This window comes from Miniopterus schreibersii (assembly GCF_964146895.1).
Source record: "Miniopterus schreibersii genome assembly, chromosome: 8".
NCBI classification, from domain to species: Eukaryota; Metazoa; Chordata; class Mammalia; order Chiroptera; family Miniopteridae; genus Miniopterus; species Miniopterus schreibersii.
In genome coordinates, this window is record NC_138109.1 from 13,450,259 (window position 1) to 13,474,866 (window position 24,608).

The 24,608-nt window shown below is 54.8% G+C and overlaps 1 protein-coding gene across 1 annotated transcript in view; it reads right to left on the bottom strand.

Moving 5' to 3' along the window:
• The window catches only part of RUNX3 (RUNX family transcription factor 3), a 59,986-nt gene that overhangs the window by 25,818 nt on the left and 9,560 nt on the right, over positions 1 to 24,608 (bottom strand). The window contains exon 2 of the mRNA XM_081144244.1: positions 1,136 to 1,407. Within this exon, the coding sequence (XP_081000370.1) occupies positions 1,136 to 1,407 (272 nt within the window). The remainder of the gene's footprint in view (positions 1 to 1,135; positions 1,408 to 24,608) is intronic.

Below are 24,608 nucleotides of genomic sequence, written 5' to 3' on the forward strand. Positions count from 1 at the left end.
GGCAGACGCCTTGGGAAAAGGAATCTTGCTGCAAACACAGTCTCCGCCATCTGAACGTGGCCACCGCGTGCCGGGGACAAGGGATCCAGATGGTAAAAATTTCAAGGAGAAAATGTTTGGGGTCTGATTAAAAAGGCCAGATTTCCTGTCAACATCCTGTCTTCTTTTAATTTCAAAGATTCCTTTTAAGCTCCAAGTGACAGTAAAACCTCCGATCCCGAGGATTAAAGTCACAGGGGTCTCCGCCTCCCCATCCCCGGGAGATTCTTCCCACTGGTACTTTAAGATGTCACCCGGGAGACCTCAAAGAGCCACTCATCCTTCTCTCCAACTCGGAGCCGCCGTCCTGGGAGCAGGGCCGGGCCGGGCCGCGGGGAGCCGCGCTCCCGCCGCCCGGGCTCCGCCGCCCCCGCCGCCGGCCCTTCCTGCCCTGCCCTTCGCGCGGCAGCTGCGAGAGGTTTAGGGGAAAACCAAGGCGTTTTCGTTTCATCTCGCTGCCCCCTTAAAAAAAAAATGAAAATGAAACAGTCGCCTACTCCTTGGCAAGGAAAAAAAGGTCCTCTGAATGACTGGGGGCTGCCGGGGGGGGGGCGCCCCCAATCTTTGCCTCACTTTTGGGACCCCGGCCGCAACCGTTCGGGGACAGTGTGTCTGATCCCGGCCGGAGTCGCCCGGTGTGAAGTTTCCGAAGCCAGAGGTCGAGGGTGTGAGCAGGAAGTGTTTCTGAAGCGGGCGGGAGGAGGGGTGCGGCAGCGGAGGGTAGGCCCTCTCCACCCTCTGCACCCCACCTCCGGCGTCCCCGGTCCCGGGCTCCCCTTCGCCCCTGCCCGCCCGCAAGGCCGTGTCCGCCGGAGCCGGCGGGAGGGGAGCCCATCCGCCCGTCTCCACATCCACGCGTTTCCGCAGGGCGCCCCGAAGGTGGAGGGGTAAGCCTCCCGAAAAGGCACCCGCGCGGGGTGCATCCGAGGGAAAACGCCGCGCAGCCTCCGGGCGGAGCTCGCAGCGAGACCCAGAGGGGGCTTGTGGCCCAGCTGCCTGGCTCCAGCTTTGGGGTGGCGGGCACGTCCCCTCCCTCGGTGCCCCCGGCCCCGGCGCCCCGGGGACCGCGTCCTGCCTCCCCGGGCTCCGCACTCACCTTAAAGGCGACAGGCAGCGTCTTGTTGCAGCGCCAGTGCGAGGGCAGCACGGAGCAGAGGAAGTTGGGGCTGTCGGTGCGCACGAGCTCGCCCGCGTGGTCCGCCAGCACGTCCACCATCGAGCGCACCTCGGGCCGGGCGCGCCCGCCGGGCCCCACGGCCGCCTGCGCGCTCAGCGCGCCGCTGTTCTCGCCCATCTTGCCGCCGCCGCCGCCGCCGCCGCAGGGGAAGGCCGTGGAGGGAGGTGTGAAGCGGCGGCTGGTGCTCGGATCTACAGGAATACGCATAACAGCGGCCGTCAGGGCGCCCGACCGGCGGCGGCGGCGGCGGCGGCGCGGCTCCCCCGGGGACAGCCGGCGCGGGCGCCTCCTCCGCCGCGGCTGCCGCGAGAAGCGGGAAAGCAGAAGCGGCCGGGCCGGGGCCTCGGGGCGCAGGGGGCGGCGCCCGGGGACGTCCCGCCGAGGCCCGCCCGCCGGGAAGCCTCGCAGCCCCGACGGCCGCGCGCAACCTGCCCGCTAGTCCCGCATTCTGGGCGCGCGGCCCCCCGGGCGGCCGCCCCTCGCGCGGGTCCCGGCTGCTCCGGCCGTGGCGCGGCCCGCGCGGGCTGGGCCGCCGCAGTCTTCCGCCCCCGCAGCCCGCAGCCCGCAGCCCGCTCGCGGCCGCCCCACCAACTACGCGGCCGCAGCCCCAGCCCAAATCCTCGAGAATCAAGTGGCGGTGCAGCGGCCGCCCACGAGCGGGGTTAGTACCCCGGGGCCCGTGGGGCGGGGCCGGCCGAGCGACGCGTTGCGCAGCCAATCGGAGCCCCCCTCGCGGGCACCTCGGCGGAGCTCGCGGGGGGAGGCCTGGGGGCCGCCGAGGGCCGCCCCGCCGCGAGGGGCGGAAGGCCCCGCCTCGCGGAGGGCGCCCGGGGTCGGAGGCCCCCGCGCGATAGCCCGGGGCTCCTCGAGGTTCTGGGGAACCGCGGCCGGGACTCAAAAATGTGTTTGAAACGGCCGAGTCCTACAGGAGGCTCATTGGCCGCCGTCCCCGGGGCCGAGCCGCCCCTTCTCTCCCCCTTCCCCGCTGCCTGCGGTCGGGCCTCCCCAACGCCAGCTGCTTTCGGCCTGTGCTGCGTGCACCCTCCGTGGGGAGACGCGGGGCCCCCACGGCGGGCGGCACCGCGCGGGGAGCTGCCCCAAGAGGCTTCTCACCGCCCCGCCCCGCCCGCAAATTATTTTGACCCAGGAGCCTGCACCGTACAGGAGATTGAGCGCGCGCCAGCGGCCTCTGCAGCGCCCAGCCCTGTGCGGCTTTGGTCCTGGCCTCGGAGGCCCCGGTGCCAACCCCGGGACAGAGGGAAGAGTGTCCCCCACGGGCCCGCATCCGGCTTAGGGGGCCGCTAACCCCGTTCCTCAACGCTCTCCCGTCAAAACAACTGTCAGGCTCGCTCAGGCCTCGCCGAGTCCTTCGTTGGGGAGGCCTGTGGCTTTTTGAAAAACACGACGGGGCCTGAAAAAATGCGAGCGCTGTCCCCTGATCCTCCCCTCCCCCAGCCCCCGGGCTTGTCACCACGGCCCTGCATCGTGGGGAAGGACGCTAGTCCGCGGCGAGAAGAAAACGCGTGCGGAGGACGGGAATGGCTGCAAAGCGAAAGGCCCTGGCTTCCAAAGGGAGGGAATTTACTCCCTCCACGTGGATGCAAACCGGCTCCCGCGGGCCCAGGCCCACGGCTTCCCGGGCGGAGCGCTCGGGCCGCGCCGCAGGAACGCAGACAGCTGCGCCGAGGCGCGGTCTGCTCGCCGCCCTGGGCCCGCGCTCCGGCTCCGGCTCCGGCTCCGGCTCCCGCTCCCGCTCCCGCTCCCGGAGGCGCGGCCCAGCCACTCCCCGGGCTTCACGTCAAACAATCCCTTCCTCTCCCGCCTCCTAGGCCAGGCGAGCGGGCTCAGGGGCCGGCTACGGAGGAGAGGGGAACGGGAACCGATGAAGACCCATTCGTCTGGGCGATCGCCCCAGATGCGCTCCCTGGAGTCTGGGGAACGAACTCGTGCCGCGTGACCCCGCCGTCCTGGAGACTGGGAAGGGTATTCGTTGTTCCTGGCCCTCGACAGGTGCAAAACGACGGATTCCAAGCCTCAGGAACAAAGAAGCGTAGGCTCCGGTGGTGATCGCAAGATCCCGCTCTGGATCTGCCCCCGGCCCGTTGGCCGCCATTTCGTCGTAAACAAACGAAATCAAGCCCAGCGCGCGCGGCAGAGCAGACGGGATCTGGCCCAACCTCGACCGCTGGGAGCGCTTGTCCCTACCCCTCTGGGATCCTCCTGTCAACTCCTCGGGCCATTTCGAAAGCAGAGACGTCGAAGGACCCTTACTGGACTTTTTATAGAGCCTACACCAAGGCCCGAGCGCTCTCAGGAGCGCTGGCACCAGCAGCGGAGCCAGAAGAAAGTGAGGGACCTAGGCCTTGGTGCGTCCGACCTCCGGGAGCTTCTCAACGAAAGGTCCACCGCGTCTTAGCCAGGTAGGGCCCGGGGCCGGGGAGGGCGGTCGACGCGTGCTGCCCTGAGCGGGCAGTGGGGCAGGACCCGCACCATGTGGGGTTTGTCATTTTGATTCGTCTAATGGTTTGGCTTTGCACCCGTGCCCTTACTTGCCCCTCTGCCTGAGTTCTCCCTCTCATCCGACGGGGAGGGGGGGTGTACGAAGGGTTTCCTGAGAACGGGGCTCGTGTGGGTCTCGGCACCTGGCACAGGACCCGACTCGGCATCCGCCCTCGGGAGGGCGCTAGCTGAAGGTGCGCGCGGGAACCAGAGGACCCCGGGGGTCGGCGTTTGGGTCCGCAGCCCAGGGTCGCCCGGGCCGGAGGCGCTGGAGTAGTTTCGGGAGCCACCGCTAGTTGGCGCCTGCACTCTGCCAGCCGCGGAGTTGCCCCTACAGGCCCCGCGCACACGTGTGCGTCAGCTGCGGTCCGGACGGCCCGGCCCGGGGGGTCTTGTCTTAAGAGCTACGCGTTCTGGACAGACGTCGGGTCCGACTCCTCACCGTCTGTGCGGCCCCGTCTCGAACAAACCAAAGGGTTCGTGTCGTACCGAAGGCTGCCCTCCTCGCCCCCAGTGGACATTACGCTTTGACATGGGCGCATTCTGCATTCGCATCTCAGACATCCCGAGGGTCCCTGCGCTCGCCGACCAGTAGAACACTCTTCCCGAGAGAAATGCACCCCTTTTCTGTCCCATTCTGGGGGGCGGGGTGAGGAGGACTCACAGAACAGACCAGCTCATTGCCAATTTCGACCGCCTTCTTCCCCATCCTGGACCGACAGACCTAGGGCGCGCTCTCTCTCCGCCACCCCTCCCCCTCCCCTCCTCCTCCCCCTCCTCCTCTCCCTTCCCCTCCCCCTTCCCTCTCCCTCCCTCTCTGTTTACCGTTTGGAAGGAGAGTTGGACAGTTCCCACTCCCCTACCCGCCACACGTGGATACCCTTTCCCTTCCCTATCTTGTGTGGACAGCCATCTCCTCTCTCTCTTCTGCTAGACTGATGGACAGCCCCCCTGTTCTTTCTCAAATGGCTCCCACCTTAAGAAGCCCTAAGTTGTCTGCAGCAGGGTGAGGAAGCCGGGAAGTCTGGGCCTACCTTAGACAAGAGCTGGGAAAACAGGGACCCAACCTGGGGCCTGCAGAGCCCTGGTTCTGGGAGCCACTCCTTCCACGGGGTGAGAACCCATGGGGTGAGAATGACCTTCTCCTGCCCCCAGAGGGTGTCTAGGAGTGTGCTCTACACGCTTTCCTGGTCGTGAGCTGCTGGCCAGAGAGCTTCCAAGGGCAGATCTGGTTCCTGGAGAGTCCTGGTGCTTGGGGAGGGTGAAGGATCCCCCATATGTGCCAAACAATGGACATACATGCTCTGGAAAACCTTCTAATAGATCCCCTGGTTGTGGAGGAAGCTTGAGTCTGCGGTTCCACTGCCTGAGTTTGTCGTCTTCCACCACCTACTCTGATCTAAGGAAAACTGCTTAAAACCTCTTTGTGCCTCACCTGTGTTATCTGAAAGTGGAGGTAATAATAGTGGCCTCATCATAGAATCATGGGTAAAGTGCTTAGCACAGACCTGGCACGTAGGGGGTGCTCCACCCATGCGAGCTGTCTGTTGTTGCTATACTGTAAAAATAAGGCCTGATCACTCCCCTCGTTGCTATACTGTAAAAATAAAGCCTGATCACTCCTTGTCAGGGGCCTTTGGCACATCCCCTCCCCTCCCCGGGCCTCATACTTCCCATTGTGAAATATCCAGTTCTCATGTTCAGAGCTTGCCAGGACTCGGAGCCTAGTCCATGGTCATCCTACCCCCTTGGTTCGTCTAGAGGCTGCCTGGGGAGGTAAAGACTGTCTGTGTCCTGGTTCTAGACAGAGGCATCTTGCAGGAGGGCTCCCAGCATCCATCACGGGGCTGCCTGTGGATCTTCATGATTCACCTTCCTTAGGCTCTCAGACCCTCATTCTAGAAACCCACTGGCCCCATCCATTCCCCCACAGACAGACACTTTTCTAAGTAGGAACTGGCCTCAGCTGATGCTGTCAGCCACCTGCCCCTCCTACCCTCCCAGGAGGCATCTATCCCCTTTATCCCCAGCGTCACAGGAGCCCCAGTCGAGTGACTAGTACAAGGACTATCTTCTAGAAGCTAATGCTTTCTCCCACTCTGGCCTCCACACCCCTACTCCAGAGGGATACATATCACCAAGTCACCCTCCTGCCTCATGCCCTGGAACCCAAGGTGGGACATTGCTGTCCCTTACTGAGCCCTAGTTTCCTCTTCTGTGAATGGAGGTTGTTCTAATCGCTCCATTTTACAAATCCGAAGGATTAAAGACCTCGTCTAGGAGGTGAGATGGATTGTATTTCACCCGGTCCAGAATGCCATTAATTGTCCCATGTGAAAGAAAAAGAAAGACAATACTGCTCATTATACCAGCAGGCGCCTGCTCCTGGTTTCAGATATAGAGTTATACATATATAATTATGCATATATATTACATATAATATATATTATTATATGTTACATAGAAAACATATAGAAAATTAGAAAGGGTCATAAAAACCGTATTATGTTTAAAGGGCTGTTGCCTCGGGGTTGGGGGCCCTCACTCGAGAATCCAGCTCTAAGCCATCCCTCCTGGGCAGCCTCTGGAAGGCTCCAGAATGTGCAGGCAGACAAATGCGCTTCTCAAATTACGGAAGTTTTTTTTTTTTTTTGGAAATGGCCAGACTCCTAGGGAAGGAGGGGGAGCTGGGGGAGCACTGTGGTTAGGATACAGCTACTGGCTCTGCCATTGACCGACTGTGTAACTTTTGCACCTCCTGGAGCCTTGGTCCCATGGCCAGTATGATGGGAACAACAGTGAGAGCCAGTTTGCTGAGGTGTCACCGTATCCAGGCACTGTGTTTGGGCTTTAAGTCCCATGCTCACAGCAACTGTATGTGGTGTTACACCCATTTAAATGAGGAGGAACGTTGCTCAGGGTGTCCTGGGCTAGGGAGAACCGGAGCCAGGTTAAAAGCCCCATCTGACTCAAAATTGGGGGAGCTGAGGCACCACCTGGTTGCGCACACCCTCCCCCTTGATTGAATAAAGTAATGGGAAAAGCCAGGTATATGGATATTGAAAGTGCTCAATGAATGTGCTGGTGGAACTAGAGGGAATAAAGTCAGTTGAACAGCCACAGAGATGGAAATCAGCAGACCCTTCAAACCCGGGTTGACAGGCAGGAAGGTAGCTGCAGGGTCCTCTACCGAGGCCCTCCCACCCTGTGCTCTCCTTCAGCCTCAGAACCAACTGGGAGGAGGTAGACTCAGCTGTGCCCCCAATTTACAGACGGGAGCACAGGCGCCCAGGAAGGGGGAGAGATGTCACCTGAGTAACCAAGGACGAAGCGAGACTGAGACTGAGGTTGGATAAGTCCAGGGGGCAGCATGGTGCGGCCCAAAGAGTGGGTCCTGGGGCTGGCAGGTAGAGCCAGGGCCAGGACTGTACAATGGTCCTGAGATGGTCCTGAGGGCGCCACATCACCCCGAAAACAACCCTGAGCTCATAGCTGGAGGGGGAAACGCCAGAGTCCCCTTCAGAACAAGGGAGTACACTTCCATGGTCTCTCTAGGCACCAGGTAGGCTCCCCACAAGACCCCAGCTGAGTTTCACTGTGATCACGGGTCGGAGCCCCCCAGACCACTTACCACCTACTCAGGTGGTGCTGGCCCCTGGCGTCCGGGGGGTGGAGGAACTCCCAACTCCCACTCCCACCCCACGGTAGGTCCATCCTGAGAGGACGCTCAGTTTGGGGAATGAGAGAGACAGGGAAGGGAAGAGAGATGGTCTTAGTGGGCACCTGGTGCAGGGAGGGGAGGCTGGCCCCATCCGTAGCCAGGGAAGTAAGTTCTGGCTTTGCTTCCTCCACTGAGTGTGGCATTATCACCCTCCGTGCTTCTCACTTTGGTCATTTATAAAATAGAGAAATAATTCTGGTAGAGCCCTTTGGTCCATGACTAATAATTGCCCTAATTTATTGGACTCCGGCCATGTGCTGGGAGTTTTACCCCAATTATCGCTAACCCTCACGGCAGAGATTTTATTCTTTCCATTTTACAGATGGGGAAATTAAGGATCAGAGCATAAAGAGCTTCCCGGCTCTGGGCCTCAGAACCTGAGGGCCCTTCTTTCAACATGACTTGATCCAAGCTCCATCTCTGCCCTATAGGCTAGTCACAGTGCCTTAGTCTCTCTGTCCACAGCAGTGGGTCAGTGCAGAGCGACCTGCTGGCTGAGCCATCAAATCAGAGGAGTCTTCTATGGGTGAGGCAGGGAGTGGTGAGAGGGAGGGACCTGGGCAGCTTGGAGCCCCAGAGGGTTCTGGGAATGGCGTGTGCTTTCCCCAGCCTGGGATGGGCTTCAGCTCTGGCAGTCAGGGAGAGAAAGGGCTCCTCCGAGTGGCTGTCATCTCTCACATCCCCTATAGTGGAGGAAAGACAGGAGGATTTCCAGGTTCAAAATGCCTCCAAACTTTAATCAGGTAGCAGGAATAGGAGCCAGTCAGAAACCAATTTTTGGACTAGGATTGGAACCATGAGAGTAGAATCCTGATCTCTATCAATCTTTTCTGACAACAGTTAAGCTCTTACGGCACACCAGGCCTCATCCCACACTTTATACTTATTTATGCCTCACAGCAATGTCATGGGAGAGGTACAGTTATCGCCCCATTTTACAAGTAAACAACCTGAAGACAGAGAGGTTCAGTAATTTGCTCAAGGACACACAGCTGGAAAAGTGGGGAGCTGTGATCCCAACCAGGAAGCCTGGCCCCAGAGCCCACGTTCCTGACCACCACGCTATGTTCTCATGGACGGGAATCAGATGCTTGAAGTTAAAGTCATGGAATAGAATTAGAATCCTGGCAGGAGAGTTGTGGGCAAGATTCAGAATTTTGAAATGTCAGACTCAACAGGGCTCTGAGATAGCATATCCAAATCCCTTATTTATCAGATGGTGAAACTGAGGCCCAGGGAAGGGAAGGGTCACACTCCAGGTCATAGCCCAGGCCAGGGGCAGAGTCTGGAACCCCCTCCTGGCCCCTCCCACTGACTCTGGTCCCAGGATGCCTTCCTCTTCACGGCAGGCCCTCCTCACCCCACCGCCCACCCAGTGGCTCCCGAGCTCAGCCAGTCCCATTAGGGATTTTCCACCTCCCCAAAAAGGTCCTAATGACTGTCAGTCCTTGTGAAGCCTTAATTAATCTCAGAGGCTGATGGCTCGGAGGAGACCAGGGGCTTTGGCCTTACGCAGATGAAGATTACGGCTCCATTTCATGTGGTGGTGAAGGAACGCCTCAGACATTCCTGCCAGCAATAAAAGCCACATGGCTTTCCAGAGTCGCCCTTGGAAAAGAAAAAAAGCGCAGCCCTTTGCGGAAAGAAATCAACTATGTGCTGTATGCATGGCAGGAGATAAAAACGGGGCATAACGAGGTGGAGAACAGTCGGTCTTTCATGCTGCCTCCGATGGCCACGGAGAGTGGCAGGGCCCAGCAGTCACGGTCCCAGCTGCAGCCCTGGGGAGAGGGCTGGCCCGCAGCGCAGCGATGGAAGTCACAGTGGAAGGGCCTCGGCCTCTTCACGTGAACTGGGTTTGAGCCACCCCAGATGTTCCACAGGCAGGACAGCTTCCTGGCCTGGGACCCATGCAGTCACACGGTGCCCTGCGCTTGGTTGAATGCTCTGCCATCGCTGCCTTGAGTTTCTTACTACTTTTTGAACAAGGGGCCTGCAGTTTCATTTTGCACTGGGCTCCCCCCAAATTATGTAACCGGTCTTGCCCACAGGTTACTCCATCAGCCAATTGATACACGTCTCCTGGCCCCTACCACATGCCCAGGCCTGGAGAGTAGTGTTTCTGAGCACCTGCTTTGCTTACATTGTCTGAGATGAACTTCAGAGCAACCTTGTGAATTGAGCAGCTGTTGAAACAGGCTCAGAGAGGCTTGCAGGTGGCCGGGAAGCCTAGATTTGGAGTCAGGGACCTCTGACTCTAGAGCAAGTGGCTTAAGGCTCCACATTCTGCAATATCCCATCTTCACCATTCCCCAGGGGGTGGTGATGCATGCATCAGGCTTTTTTATTCCCAAATTATAGAAGGGATAACTGAGGCCACTGAGGCGAAGGTGCTCATGGTCACACAGAGTTAATGAGGAATCAAGCACTCAGTCCTAGGCTGTGCAGCAGTGAACCTGGGCCTGGGCCTGGCTCCATAGGACTGGGGAGGCGTGTCCCAGTTTTACAGTTGTTTGTTCCACTTATAAATTTATTAGCTCTCTATGTGGCTTGCTGCCTCAGTCAGGCCTGGGATGTAGCAGGAGTCCTGGCCCCCGCAGCTCTCTGTTCTAAACATCTGCAAGTCCTTCTTTGTGACTTCCTTTGCTCTTTCATGCTCCAGTTTTCCCCTGCCATCCTCATTGGTTGGGGAAGCAGTTGTATGCCTTGATAAACTCAAACGAGTCCTAACCCCCCATGAATCCTAGAGTTGGGCTGAATGGATCCTGAAGACAGTCATGACCTGTAAGCTGGGCTGGGCCTGAGGCTCATGGACCTGAGTACTGGCTCCAGGGGAGCCTTCCCATTATTTCTTGCTGTGTGACCCTGAGAAAATCCCTTGCCTCTCTGGGCCTCAGACATCCCATCAGGGAGATAAGTACACTGGACCGCACTTGATCCCCATGTTCTAGAATTCCATGTTAATTTATGACAGGCCTGGGGAAACAGGCTCAGGAAAGGCTGGGGACTTGCTCAAGGTCACACAGGATGCTCACTGGCAGTTGGACTGACTCTGAGGGACTACTTCCTGGCCTAGCTCTTCTCTGCAAAAGCCTTTGGGGGGCCTGGCCTTGGTCTAGTCTTCCTCCCCCACCCCCCAGCCCACCTTGGCCTGTCAGGCACCCTCAGTGCCCAAATCTGGAATCCACAGCTAAGGATCTTTGGTAGGAACCAAAGACTCACTTTAGAAAAAAATATGCCCGGTGATGGCAACGTCTTTTCCCCCTCCATTCACGGTTAGGCCTCTCCGAGCCTCAGTTTCCTGTGTCATTGTTTCCATAACAAAGGCTCCTTTTCCATGGGTTATAATTTGGCTAGAAAATGGGGAGGAAGAGTCAGACTCTAAGATCTGAGGAGCAGGTGAGGGAGAGAGTGCCGGGAAGCCAGGATGGGAAAGGTTCCACTGGGCCCCAGGCACACAGGGCGTGCACATGTGCACACCAATGCACACACACACCTCGTCTTGTGGACACACTCACAGCACACATGCTCATGGGCATACTCTCTCACACACACTCACTGCAACTCACACACATGTGTGGACAAGCCCTCATGGAGGCCAACATGTAATGACGCAGCCGCACATGTAAACAGCTAAGTGTACATGTGGACAGAGATGCTCAGAAGGAGACATGCACAGACCCATTAGTATAGACGCAGATAGGCTTCATTGAAAGTTGTGTGGACACACACAGGCAGAGGTACACGTCAAGGCTGCATGGACACAAACCATCCTGTGGATGGATCCACACACAGACTTTGAGACGGTGTGGAATCAGGGCTCAGAGCTTGGGTCTATAATCCAGGCCAGCCCTGGGCGGAGTGGAACCCTGGCCGCTGGGAGTTTCCACTTTTCCTTAACTCAGGGGCATTGACTTTCAGGTAGTTTGCCAGCCTCGGGTTTCCAGACTCTTCCCCAGCATCTGACTTTTAAGCTTTCTCCCCTCGTCCCCAGTGTCATAGCGGTGAGGAGAGCCTGACCTCCTGGTTCAGAGAACAGTGGCTATAACAAGAGGGTTGCATAGAGGCTTCCCCGAGGAAGCCAGGGCTGGAGGGCAGAGCATCGGCCTGGGGTCAGGGTCAGGCTGAGATGCCCTGGGCACGACTCATGGCCTCCCTGAGCCTCAGCCTCCTCACCTGTAAAATGGGGGTGATTACTGCTGCTTGAAGTGGGGTACAAAGGGGCTGCTGGCACACAGTGGGAGCTTGGAAACAGCAGCTGTCACAGCTCAGCAACTCCTGGAGGACCAGTCAGCCTGAACCCTGCTGTTAGGGCCTAGGTGACACCTCCAGGGACTTCAGCCTGGGGAATAGTATTGAAACCATGTCACATGATGAACTGTTAAAGCAACTGAGGACTTTGTCCTGGAGAAGAGCAGGCCTGGGGGCTGAGAGCTCCTCTTTCAGATCTGTGAAGAACTCCTGGGTGGCAGGGACCATGTGGGTGCTGGGGATGGAACTAGGGCCAGTGGGTATTGGGCAACATACAAGAAAAAGCAGCATCGAGAGCCAGCTAGAGAATGAGACACATCCCTCCAGAGGCAGAGAGCATCCTGTCAGGGAAGATATTCAGGTTGAGGCCAGGATATTGTAGAGCGAGTTCCAAGTGTTAGAAGGGGCAGGAGGCTGGACCAGATAAAGTCCTGCACAGGGTTGGCTCATAGTAAACATTTATTGATCAAGTGAGATGGTGCTCCATTTATGACCTGACAATCTGCAATTCAATGCATAGCTGCTCTGAGTTCCCACTCTGGCATCTTCACCTTCTGGCTGTGTGACCTTGAGCCTCCTTAAGCCTCAGTTTTTTCGTCTGTAAAATGGGGAGAATTAACAATCTTTCATGCTCTTCCCCTCATGTAAACTTCTTTAGTAGCTTAATAGCTCATATCCCCTATGACTGCCTTGCAGTTCATCCCCAAATTTCTGCTCTTATAAATAGAAAATGACATTGAAAGCAAAAAGCATAGAGACATGGAAGAGAATGGTTACTACAAAGGCCAGAAGAGTGGTTCCCTCTTCCTGCCATAGCAGGGGGAGGGTGAAGGGGGAATGTGATTTGGGAGGGGACACTGGTGGGAACCCTAAGATCCTAACAAACGGTTTTTTTAAAAGCTAGGTGGTGGGTATATGAATTACCTGTTTTATTGTTTTTCTCTAAACAATATTTATATTTATATGCTGTTATTATATTTTACAATAAAATATTTAAAAAGAAAAGCAAAAATAAAAATTAGAGATAGCTCCCTTCCCCCAAACCTCTGAAAAAAGAATGGACAAAAATGCTTATATTTGCAGAGTCAGAGCAGCGCCCATGGTGCAACAAAGCTGTGCGATGGCTATTCTTGGCCAGGTCACCATTTTAACCAGGCTGACCTGTCCACCAGATCACTCTCAGCCGAATCATCTGGTGGCCCTTGAAGCCACCCTCATTATGGCAACCCCCATGCGGGGTGTTTCTGGATACCCAGCCCCTGCTGAGCACGCTTCCTACCAAGCCTCTTAAATCTCACCAAAGCCTTTCAGGCTCTTGGCATTGGACTACTTTATAGGCGAGGAACTGAAGTTCATTGAGTAAGTCTCCTCAACCCAGCTAGGAAGGGCCAGAGCTGGGATTTGAACCAAGATCTAGTGATGCTGAAATTGTGCCCTGCTGTCTGTAGCAGGGCCAGGCCCCTCAATTATAATAACTAATGCTATTACACTTCACACATATTATTTCATTTAATCCTCAAGCCACCTTACGTGTAAGGTACTCTTATTATCACCCTTATATAACACTAGGAAAACAGGCACAGAGAGGTTAGTAGCTTGCCCCAATTTACACAGCAGGTGAATGTCAGAGCTGAGCTTTGAACCTAGGCAGACTGTGCTGCCTGGCCTGTGCTCCCACAAACACCATGGGAGCAAGACACAGCTGTCACCCAGGATCCCAGACGACCCCAAGGGCCTATAGGCCAGCAAGGGTGGATGGCTGGGGTTGGGGATGCAGCTAGGGAGATCTGCTCTCAGAGTGACGCCAGCCCTATGCAATGAGCTGTGGATCCTCCTTGCCGACTAGGCCTGTGGCCCTTGGGGAGGTGCTGAGGATGCGGGCAGAGCCCAATAGATGCTAGGGCGAGCTCATAACTCCCCGCCTGGCATGTCTAGGCCGCAGGCTCAAACACTGGGCGTTCTTTGTCATTTGCTGTTGGCATTACTTTGTCACCGGCAGGAATGTGATGTTCATCGTGTGTGAGTCTCTGGCTGCTCCTGCGCTGGCTTCTGGAAGGAGGGTCATAGAATGTGCTCAGACCCAGGGTGGGGGCTGGGCGCCGTTCCTGCCCCATTTCCGATCCTCAGATCAGGGGTGGGCTAGATAGTCTCCAGGTTCTTAGCTCACAGAGGCCTGGCCCCACCTCAGGAGCCCGGGGTGGGGGTGGGGGGGATGTTCCCAGTCCTGGCCTCGGGGAGCCCTGCACTTGATGGGGAAAGAGCTGGGATGGGAAGGAGACGGAGAAATAAGATACAGATGGAGGAGGAGCCACCAGATTCGTTCCGTCAACACACATTCATGGAGCACCTACTATGTGCCGGGGTTATTGTCGGTGCTGGAGTTACTGCAATGGAGCTCCGTGGAGCTTCGATTCCAGCAGAGGAGGCAGAAGACAGACAGGGAGGCAGATGAATAAACACGCCCAAACTCGCGAGTGTCTCCCAAAGGTGAAGAAAACAGCCTGGGCAAAGGGATAGAGGGCATGGCTGGGGGGTGTGAAGCGAGGGGTGGTCGCTAGCACTTCAGACACGGTGGTCAGTGAAGGTCTCTCGGAGGAGGTGACAGCAAAGCCGAGAACTGAAGGTTGAGAAGGCCCCGGGTAGAGGAAGGGAGAGGGGCCTGGGAGGAGAGGCCACTGCTGGCTTCCCCGTAGGCTTTCTCCCCCGCACTCCGCATGGGGCACGCCCACCATTTCTAAAACTTTGCTCTCCCTTTTATCTCCCTTTCTTCTCCCACAACAGCCCCAGATGGGGTGAATTTTTTTTTAATCTTCACCCAAGGATATGTTTTTATTGATTTCTAGAGAGAGAGGAAGAGAGAGAGAGAGGGACATCAATGTGAGAGAGAAACACTGATTGGTTGCCTCCCGTACTTGCCCTGAGCAGGGATCGAACCCAGAACCTAGGTATGTGTCCTCATCGGGAATTGAACCCAGCACCTTTTGGTGTGTGGAACGGCGCTCCAACAAACTGAGCCACCCGGCCAGGGCCAAATGAGGTGAATTTAAGTAGTCCACTGGCAACTGAGGAAACTGAGGCTCGAGATGGGAGGGGCTCTTAGAGCATTGCTTAGTGCCCAATGCCAGGACCACACCCGGCCCCACCTCTGGCCCGGTGCTGCTCAGGCCACCCCATCATACAGCACGATCCTCAGCCGCCCAAGTGCAGGCCGGCTGCAGCCAGAACGGAGTCAGGCTGTGGGCACAGCTCCTCAGGGGTCACGGGGCTGGAAACGTGGGCTGCTGGGCAGGGCCCAGGAGGGGCTGGGAGGGGGTCCGGGCGGAAGGCGCCCAGCGCTGATTGGAACAAGGTGGAGGCACTGGGAGCCCAGCCGGGCCTCATTGATCTTGCCCGGTGTTCCAGCCACCGGGCGGGGCCAGCGCCGGGCAGGCTGCCGGTTTTCCCAGGTGTGGGGACACCCTGGGGGAACAGCTTTTCATGTGGTTATGGGGTAGGTCTGCCACCCAGCACGTGGGGGAGGCCAGGGCGTTGGGGGCATGCTGGCAGTAGGGGGGACTGGAGACTAGGAATCCCACAGCCAGCCAATGTCAGGCTCCTGGAGACAAGGTCACAGACTCTGGGCTCCGAGAATGTTAGGATCTTTGCTGTCAGAGCTCACGTTTATTTGAGCGCTCACTGTGTGCCAGGCACAGCTCTGAGCACTTTGTGGGGCTTAACTCCTCATCTTCACTGCACCCTAGGAGGTGGGTTCTATGATCATTGCCACTCACAGGTGGGGAAACTGAGGCTCAGTGGGGTTAAGCAACCTGCCTAAGGTCACACAGATATGAGGTTTTGTCTGGAATATAAGATCCCTAGATCAGAAAGTCTTAGAGTGTGGGAAGCACTGTGGTCAGTGCTGGTAGGACCTTGAAAATCCTTGAGTCCAACCCTCTCGTGCTGGAGAAACAGGTCTGGGGAGGGGACATGGCTTCTTGAGGTCACACGATGACCAGTAGCCAAGGGGAGCCCAATGTCAGGACCCACTACTCCTCAGTGATGTCCCCAAAGATGTCCACATCTCAATCCCTGACACCTGTGAATATGCAAAAGGGACATGGCAAAAGGGACTTTGCAGGTATGGTGAAGGTTAGGGACTTTGAGATGAGGTGATTATTCTGGATTATCTGGATGGGGCCAATATATATCACGAGGGTCCTTGCAAGCGGAAGAGGAGGCAGACAGGACAGAGGGAGGTGTGATATGTAAAACTGACCCGAGAACCGGAGAGATGAGAAGGACTTGACTCAGTGTTGCTGGCTGTGAAGACAGAGGAAGAAGCCACCAACCAAGGAAAGTGGGTGCCCCTTAGAAGCTAGACAGGGTGAGGAAAGGGATTCTCCCAGAACCTCCAGAAACATAGCCCTGTTAACACCTTGATCTTAGCCCAGAGAGACTCACTTAGGACTTCTGAACTCCAAAACTGTAAGATAATAAATTGTGTTGTATTAAGCGCGGTGATTTGTTATAGCAGCAGCAGGAAACAAATACACCTCTCTTCCCCGATTTATATTTTTTCAGCACGTTTGTCACTGCCTGATCAATTATACCTTTACTTATGAATTGCTGTCTCTTGCCCCCGTAAAAGGAGGGCAGGGTTTTTGTTTTTTCATTTGGTATTGCATTCCCAGTTAGAGTTGCAGATTTATTAAATTAAAAAACAGAACCCCCAGTTAAATCGAATTTTAGATAGCCAGCAAGCACTTTTTTAGTATCACATTATTCCAAATGTTGCAATTATTCATGGTTTGTCTGAAATTCAAGCATTTTGAGTGTCCTGTATTTTGTCTGGCAACTCTAACCCCAGTGCCTAAAAAAGTGCTTAGGTTCATTCTAGGATCTCATTAAATATCTGTTGAAGGAGTGAAATAAATAAATGAATGAGTAAACATTAATTTCTAGCTTAAAAATCCTTTTGGCTTTCAGAATGCCTGCAGGTATGTAAGTGTAAATAATAGCAAATAATAAAAGCAAACAGCTTCATAGCCCTTCTTATATACCAGGCACTGTTCTGAGTGCATTACAGTTATTCACTCAGTTCTTGCAGGAACCCAATGAGACTATTTTCCAGATGAGGAAACGGAGTCACACAACCATTAGGAGACAGAGCCAGGCAATTCAAGGCCCTTGAAGAATGTGGCTCACAGAACATTCTAGCTTTATCTCCTGACACACTCCCCCCACACAGCAGATTCTCTCTGCTAGCCCATGGTGCCTTTGCAAGGGGTGCCCTCCCCTTTCCCTGACAGTAGAACTCTTGCTTGAACACCAAAGCCCTGTCCTGATTTCCCTTTGTTGTGAGACCATCTCTGACACTCCCAGGAGGACTTGGCCCCTCTGTCTTTACTACTTCGATGGCCCCTTGTTGGAATGCATTTAAAGGATTTGCTGTTGCTTCCTTTACTCCCCCAGACTGTGACCTCTCTCTGGACAGACATGGGTCACTTTCAGCTCTTTGGCCATAGAACTTAGAACTGAGTCTGGCTCTAGGGGGCTTTCCAGAAGCATTTGAGGATGAATAAATGAAAGAATGAGTGAGTGAATGAATGGACATCTTCCTTACTCTGGGCCTCAGTTTTAGAGTCTATGAAAAGGGGAGGAACAATCTCTAACAGGCCCCCCCCATCTCTTAAAACACATTTTTTTCTGATTATAAGAATAATACACATTCATTAAAGAAAAATTAGAAAATAATAAAATTATGAAGAAGAAAATTAAAACCACCCATATAATCCTGCCACCCAGAACAGTTGTTAACATTTTGGTTTTTCGCCTTCTAGTGTTCTTACTATATGTACAGATTTAATTTCTTCTCTCCCTTCCCTCCTCCCTCCCTTCCTCCCTTCTTTTACAATGTTGGGAACACATAGTACATGCTTTTAAAACTCGCCGACATATAGTGTGCATTTCCCCATGTCATGAATCCTCTTCCTGATGGCAGGGGACTTGCCCATGCTGATCGGGCATGGTGGGGACAGGAGTGCGGCCACCACCCACCGACCCACCCACTCACAGCACTGCTGGACCATTGTGGGGTTCCTCGTGATTGGCTCTTTAGAGTGTTCTGGATCTCAGTTATGAAGTGACTGCTGGGGTACACCCTGGTAGCGACGTCTTCCCCACGTCCCCGATTTCTTTCCCACTTAGGACGAGTTCCGGGGGAGCCCGGTGTCGACATTGTTGGGCTCTCCAGCCCCACTCCCACCAGCAGCCTTGGCCTTCTGGGCTTGGCAGGAAACCAGGGAAATTATTTGAACTCCTTTGAAGAAAAGCCCTGTTTACACCCAAGGCCTCCCTGGTTCCATTTCGGCTGAAAATGTCCATTTATTCAGCCATTTGTTCACATTATGGTCTCGCGCTCATGGTTTTCATCTCAGACACTCTGTCCCAGCCAAGACAGCCTCAGAGATGACCACAGAGTGAGGGCGCTCGTGACCTCAGGCCTGTGTAGACATCACGCTTGTTAATAATTCACCGAGCTCTCCTCGTACTAGGCCTGTGCCTCTCAGTGTGTCCTCACAGTCACCCTCGGAGGTAGGATGGCTGTCTCCCATCTTACAGATGGGAACACTGAGGGCCTAAGAACTAAGCGGCTTAGCTGAGGTCACAGAGCAAAGAAACTGGGCATCAGATCCACCCCAGGCTGGGCTGGCTTGGTGTGCTGCTGACTCTCCTGCCCTCCGAGGGCTGCACCTGTTTAGACCACTGATTACACCCATGTAGATCACTGAGCCCAGGACCATGTACTCTGGGGGTGCAGAGGCCCTGCCCCACTGCACCTGCTGCTTGCTACCCAAGGAGGACACAGTGCCCACATCACCGGGAAGCAAGGACTGAGCTTCGTCCTAAAAGCTGGGTGGCCAGATCCTGCTCCCTGTCCTGATTCCACGTGTGTCCTGGGAGGTCACTGTGCCTCACCTTCTCCATCTGTAAAATGGGAGATCAGGGACTCAGGTGGTAGCCTCTGGGGCTCGTGGCAGCTTGAGCAGAGCAGTGGTGATACTGAGCACTGAGTCAAAGCGAGAAAGAACTGTGTCAGACAAGCCACCTCGCCACAGGCAGCCAAGCCTGCTCTTTGGGGAGTTGGACTGGGCAGGTCTCAGTCCCAGGCTGGGCTGGGAGGACCTGACAGCCCCAGATGGAGTCTGGCCCCCTCAGCCTCCCCAGATGGGAAACTATTTTTTAAACCACCCCACCGGAAGAAGAGGCCAGAAATGAGTTCAAGGGGTTAACCCAGGTCCCTGGGGACCCTGCCTATTTGCATCCTCTGTCCCCTACCAGCCAGGGAGCTGTGTAGCTGTCACCTGGAGCTCCTCGGAGCCTTCTAGAGCTCCCAGCACATCAGATTGTGGAGCTGGAAGATCCCTGATTGACCCAAGTGTGATGGGTGAGGAAACTGAAGCCCTGAGAGGTCTGAGCAAGCCTGCCTTCCTCACTGCTGTCCCTGCTGTGTGCTTCCACAGGGCCAGGTCACCTCCTCTGCCTCCACCTTCCTGGGGTGACCCTTCCCCATCCACCTATTGGGTGATGTGGCCTCTCCTAGACAGGAAACCTGTCTGAGGAGGGCCCATTAGTCCTGGGTTTCTTACAGCAGCATAAGCCCAGTGGACAGGGCCAGTGGAAAGTGTCTGGGGACCCCCAGGAGGAGGAGGGACTTCCTGAGCAGAGAAGCAGGGACTAGCCTGGGTAGGGAAAAGCAGCTTCCCCCTGCGGCCTCCCTCAGACCACACCACCAGGTGTCCCTTGGTCCCCACAGGCAGGGGTTCCTGAAAAGTTGGCTGTCTGTCACAGTGGGTTAGGCTTCTGATGTGTGCTATCCTGTGTGAGGGTGTGTGCTCCCAGGCGGGGTGGGGGGTGAGCATGAGGGGCGGGGGTTGGTAGGCACAAGGTGAGGGTAGGACCAGACTTTGGTTGCTAAGCTTATGCGACAGAGGCCCCACCACACCCACGGTTCCTACCCAGAATCTCTCTGCTGGTGCTGGTCTAACCTGGAGGTGGGATTCACATGGGAGAGGCGCACGTGTGGGAGAGGGGTGGATGCAGGGGAGAGGCACATGCGGGAGAGGGGTGCATGCAGGGGAGGGGTGTGTGTGGGAGAGGAGTGCATGCAGGGGAAGGGGTGCATGTTGGGAGGGCACAGGGCCCAAATGCTGTGAGGGCCTCTAGGAAGTTGGAGCCCCAGTAAATGCTTGAGGGGAACTGACTCTGACTTGCTTCTTTTATTTATTGTCTATTTAAAACAATACTGTTAATAAATAACATTAATTGAATCTCTCTCTCTCACACACACACAGACACACACACACGTGTGCTATACAAGTAATATGAGCACAATGGAAAAAAATTGGAAAATACAGAAAAACACTAAAATGTTGAAGCCTGAAATCTCAGAGCCAGAGTGAGCATCTTTGAAGGGGTGGGGGGTCTTCAGGGTCTTTGTAGAATCGTATTAATTCTCACACACTGAACATTTCGCATGTGCCGTCGGTGGAGCCAAGCGCCTTAAATAGTGTCCTACTTAGTTCTCTGTACTGTCTTTCCCCCCATCGTACAGACGAGGAAACTGAAAGGGAGGTGAAGTATCTTCCTTGGGGAGCAAGTGGCGAGCCAAGACTGGAACCCAGGCCTGGCTAATTTGAAGGTTCAGCTCCTCTCAGGGTGCAGGTCTTGGATCCCTGGGCAAACTGTTCACTTATTCATTCCTCCTGCAGCATTTGCCAAGCACCTCCCATGAGTCAGATCTCGCTCAGCCCTGGGTACTCTGCAGTGATCAAGACATACAAAGCCCCAGTCTCAGCCCCCAAATGGCCACACACTGAGCCCCAACCTTGACCACAGCTTGATCTCAACTCCAGGTTGTGGCTGATTGAGCTGTTATCCCACCTCCCTTATTCGGCAGGGACTTCTATGAGCTTTTCATGGGCCATTATGTGTCCTAAAAGCCAAGGTCCACCTCACCTGGTCTACTGTACACCATCAACCACCCCCTCAGGCCCATTACTCTAGGCCAAGACTCCCTGGGGCAGGGACTGAGCTGGGGCTGAGGGTGGCCTGGGGCCTGCTGACCAGGGCGCGCACAGAAGCTCAGCTCCTGTCTTGCACTTGGCCAAATGAGCCTCTGCATGGGGCTGCCCTGGGAGTATGAGCTGGTGCACATGCCTCCCTACCCCCCCAGCAGCCCCAGACAGCATTGCTGAACTCAGGGCAGCCACTGGGGGGCTTCCATGTCCCCAAGTCCTCAAACCCTCAAAAAGGGTCTCCTCTTCCTGACAAGGCCCCGGACACCCCCGGACACCTGAGGAACTGAGAATCCTTCCATTTACTTGGAAAAAAGCAACAGGGTGGATCTGGTCTGGATGCCCTCCCCACCTGCACCACATCTTGGGGGGCCCTGTGTGTCCTCCCCGGTCCTCAGTCAAGACCAGCTACCTAATTGGTGGCACCCAGTGCAACAGGAGAATATGGGGCCTCTGATCAAAAAGAAGGAAAAAGCTTTTTGCTTCCGCTGTCTTTAGACCTGTGACGGTGTTTTGTATGTTGCACTTTCTTGGACTGGGGGATACTTGTGGGGTGAATGCAGACCTTCGCAGACACCTGGGTTCCCACCCCAGAACTTGGCATATGGGTCACAAGCCTCTGTCTTCCCCAAACCCGTACTCGTGTCCAGGCCCTGCCCATGGTGGGGGTCACGGTTGCATCAGACTTCACTTACAAAACACTCATCTAATGATAAAATTATTAAGAATTTCAAAACAGGAACTGCAGAATGGGGCCCCTTTCTGAGCTTGGAGCCCTGTGACACCCCCTGGGTTGCAGCCTGTGAAGCTGGCCCTGCCTGGGGGAGGGACCCAGCACAGACAGGAGGGTCCGCCACCCCCTCCGGGCTGCAGGGGTGTGCGGTGTGTAGTCAAGCACATGTGTTCAGGAGCTGCCTTTTGTGCACATGGTTGTGTCCATGGGGATCCTGCGGCAGGGGTGAGCAGAGCCTGGGTTTGAACCCCAGCTCCACCACTTGTAAGCTACGTGAACTTTGGCTAATGGCTTTGCTTCTCTGGGCTGCACTTCTCTCTTCTGCAAAATGGGGACAAAAATATTGAGCATGGGTTGTGAGAATTAGCAGGGACTCTGGGCAGAGGAATGTCCTCCCCTAGGCAAGCACTGGGGTCCACAAACAGGGGCAGAGGCGTTTCTGTGTGCATGTCCTTCATCACATGTGGGGGACCTGAGAGGGGACTTTGGCAAGACACCCAGGGCAGTAGGCCTGGGCATGATACTGAATCAGACAGAGCCTGCACTAGGTGGGAGGGGCCCCTGGGAGACCTGGGGGCCCAGGAGAGGAGCCAGGGGGAAAGGCCCCCACCAAGTTCCTATTATGAGAAGGATAACTTGTGTCCCAGCCCAATGAGAAAGAATCCCTTTGCTGTGGACCTGGGCCAGCCATGGGAGTTTTGTTCAGCTCCTCAGAATGCTATCCAAGCTCAGCTCTGTCCATGTCCCCCTCTCTGTGCCTCAGTTTCCTCAACTATGCTCTGGTGAAGGAGAGGACCACCACACATCCAGTGCCTGCTAAGTGGACCATGCACTGTGTTGTACAAATCTCCCCTCTCTTGCTTCTCAAATGATTACTGGCCCACTTTTCCCATGAGAAACCTGATTCCGATTGATCAGGCTCATGGAAGTGCCACCTTCTTCCCAGGAAGGAGGCCAGTGGGAGCCAAGGGATGCTCCTGGAGCCAGGAAAACCTCGATTAACTCATTAACTCATTAGCTACTGCGCTGTGGTGAGGCACACAGGCTGCAGATACAGGCTACCTGGGTTTGAACTCCAGCTGGGTGCCCTTGGACAGGTTGTTTAACTTCTCTGGACTTCAGTTTCCTCATCTATAAAATGGGCTTAATAATAGCAATTGGTCTTACAGGCTGTGAAGATGAGATGATTGAAGACTTGTAAAGCCCTTAGCCCGTGCGTGCCATTAGTAAGGGCTGTGTAAGCATTTGCTGTTGATGTTATAACTATATAAGAGTTCAGTTGTCATAATTTATATTTTCTGGACAACTATGCATTTACTAATTCCAATTTTGTACTTCTCCTCTTTGTATTTGGGACCCAGAATATTTCCCTTTCAGGTCTCATACAGTTTCTTAGGTCCTTGAAAAGATAATTCTCTGCCAACACAGAGTCTAAAGCTGAGGTGGATTTCATATCTCTCCCTGGAGCAGCTTTTCCCAAAGTGGGCTCCCTGAAGCAACCCCCCTTCCAGGGGAGAAGCCTATGTTCATTAGCATATCAAAGGCTCTGAAAAGTTCTGCAGCTAAACACCCCGTTGAACAATGTTCGATACAGCCATCCCCAATCTTGTTTGGCCACAGAGCCCCTGAATTTCTGCTTAACACTTGATAACACCTGCTGAACACACGTTGGGAGATGCCCCCTCATTCCCTTGTTTCTAGGAAATGACAGACAGGAGTAAGAGCTGAGAGTACCTCCCTTCAGAGATGCATGGTTCCCTTCCACAGAAATCATCTCCGGTAACACCACGCTCCCATCGCTCAGCCGGACCCCTACGTTCTCGCCTTTACTGTCTGATTCAGTCCCCGTGGCAGCCTTGGGGGGTCACAGAGTCGATAGCCCCATCTTACGGATGAGGAAATTGAGGTTCAAGGAGGTTAAGTGGCCATACAGCCAGTAAGTGGCAGATCCAGGACACAAACCCACAGCTTCTGATTCTAAACCCCACATTCTTTCTTCTGTGCATTAATAGGAAAAATAAAAATAGATCCCATTCTGCCAGGATCAATCCTCCCCAGCGATTTGCTTTGAAAATCTAAAGTTATTTTTCCCCCTATAACATTGACTGTGTTAAAAACTTAAAATCTCCAGTAGCTCTCTTCCGATTACTAAAGGCATCCATTCTTATTGCATATAAGACTTTTCAAACATTTTGAGTTGGAAAATGAGAAACTCCATAGTCTCACCCCACGAGATAACCTGGGTTAACAGTTGGACAAGTGCTCTTCCAGATGGCCCAACGAGGTAGCCGTTAGTCATATGTGGCTACTTCAATTAAAACAATTAAAATGAAACAATTCAACATTCAGTCCCTCCGTTGCACAGGCTGTGGCCCTGGGCCAGCACATTTCAACTACCGAGTATTCACGCGCGGCAAGTGGCTACAGCGCTGGGCAGTGTGGACAAAAATGTTTCCATTGTCACAGGAAGTGCTGTGGGCCAGGGCTGCTCTGGACTCTGCCTAGACACACACGCTGGCCTATGTGCACAATAATTATTAATATTCTTGGTGAGGCTCCTGGATGTGTCATAAGGCTCAGTGTGGCCCCACCCTTGGAGGGACAAGAGCCTCCACAGGCAAAAACCAGGCACTTGGAAAATTAGTCGGAAAGGAAGTACACCCAATGCTAGCGGTTTTCCCGGGGTGTTGAGATAACAGACTTTCATTTTAAATTGCCCAGGTCCTCTGGGTGAGCTATAGCATAAATGTAGATGGGGTAGGGTGCTGTGGATTTGTGTTTTCCCTGATGTTCTTGCTCTTCTAAAATCTTCAAGGTGTGATCTCGCCCAAGGCTTCCGTTACTATTACTATTTTTTGAATTGTGAACTCTTGAAGAATGGGAGCCTGCACAAGTAAAAAAATAAAGAGCAAAGGAGGAAAGGCAGACAGAGGCTTATTTGTACGCCCAGGGCCCCTTCAGTCGGGGCTGTTGCAGACAGGAACCCTTCCTGGGTATACAAGCTGTGCAATCACACGGGGTCCCTGGCTTAGAAGAGCCCCATGCTTGATTTAATGTTCTGCGCTCACCATCCTGAAATTCTTAATGGATTTTGAACAAGGGACCCAGCATTTGCCTTTTGCGCTGTGCCCG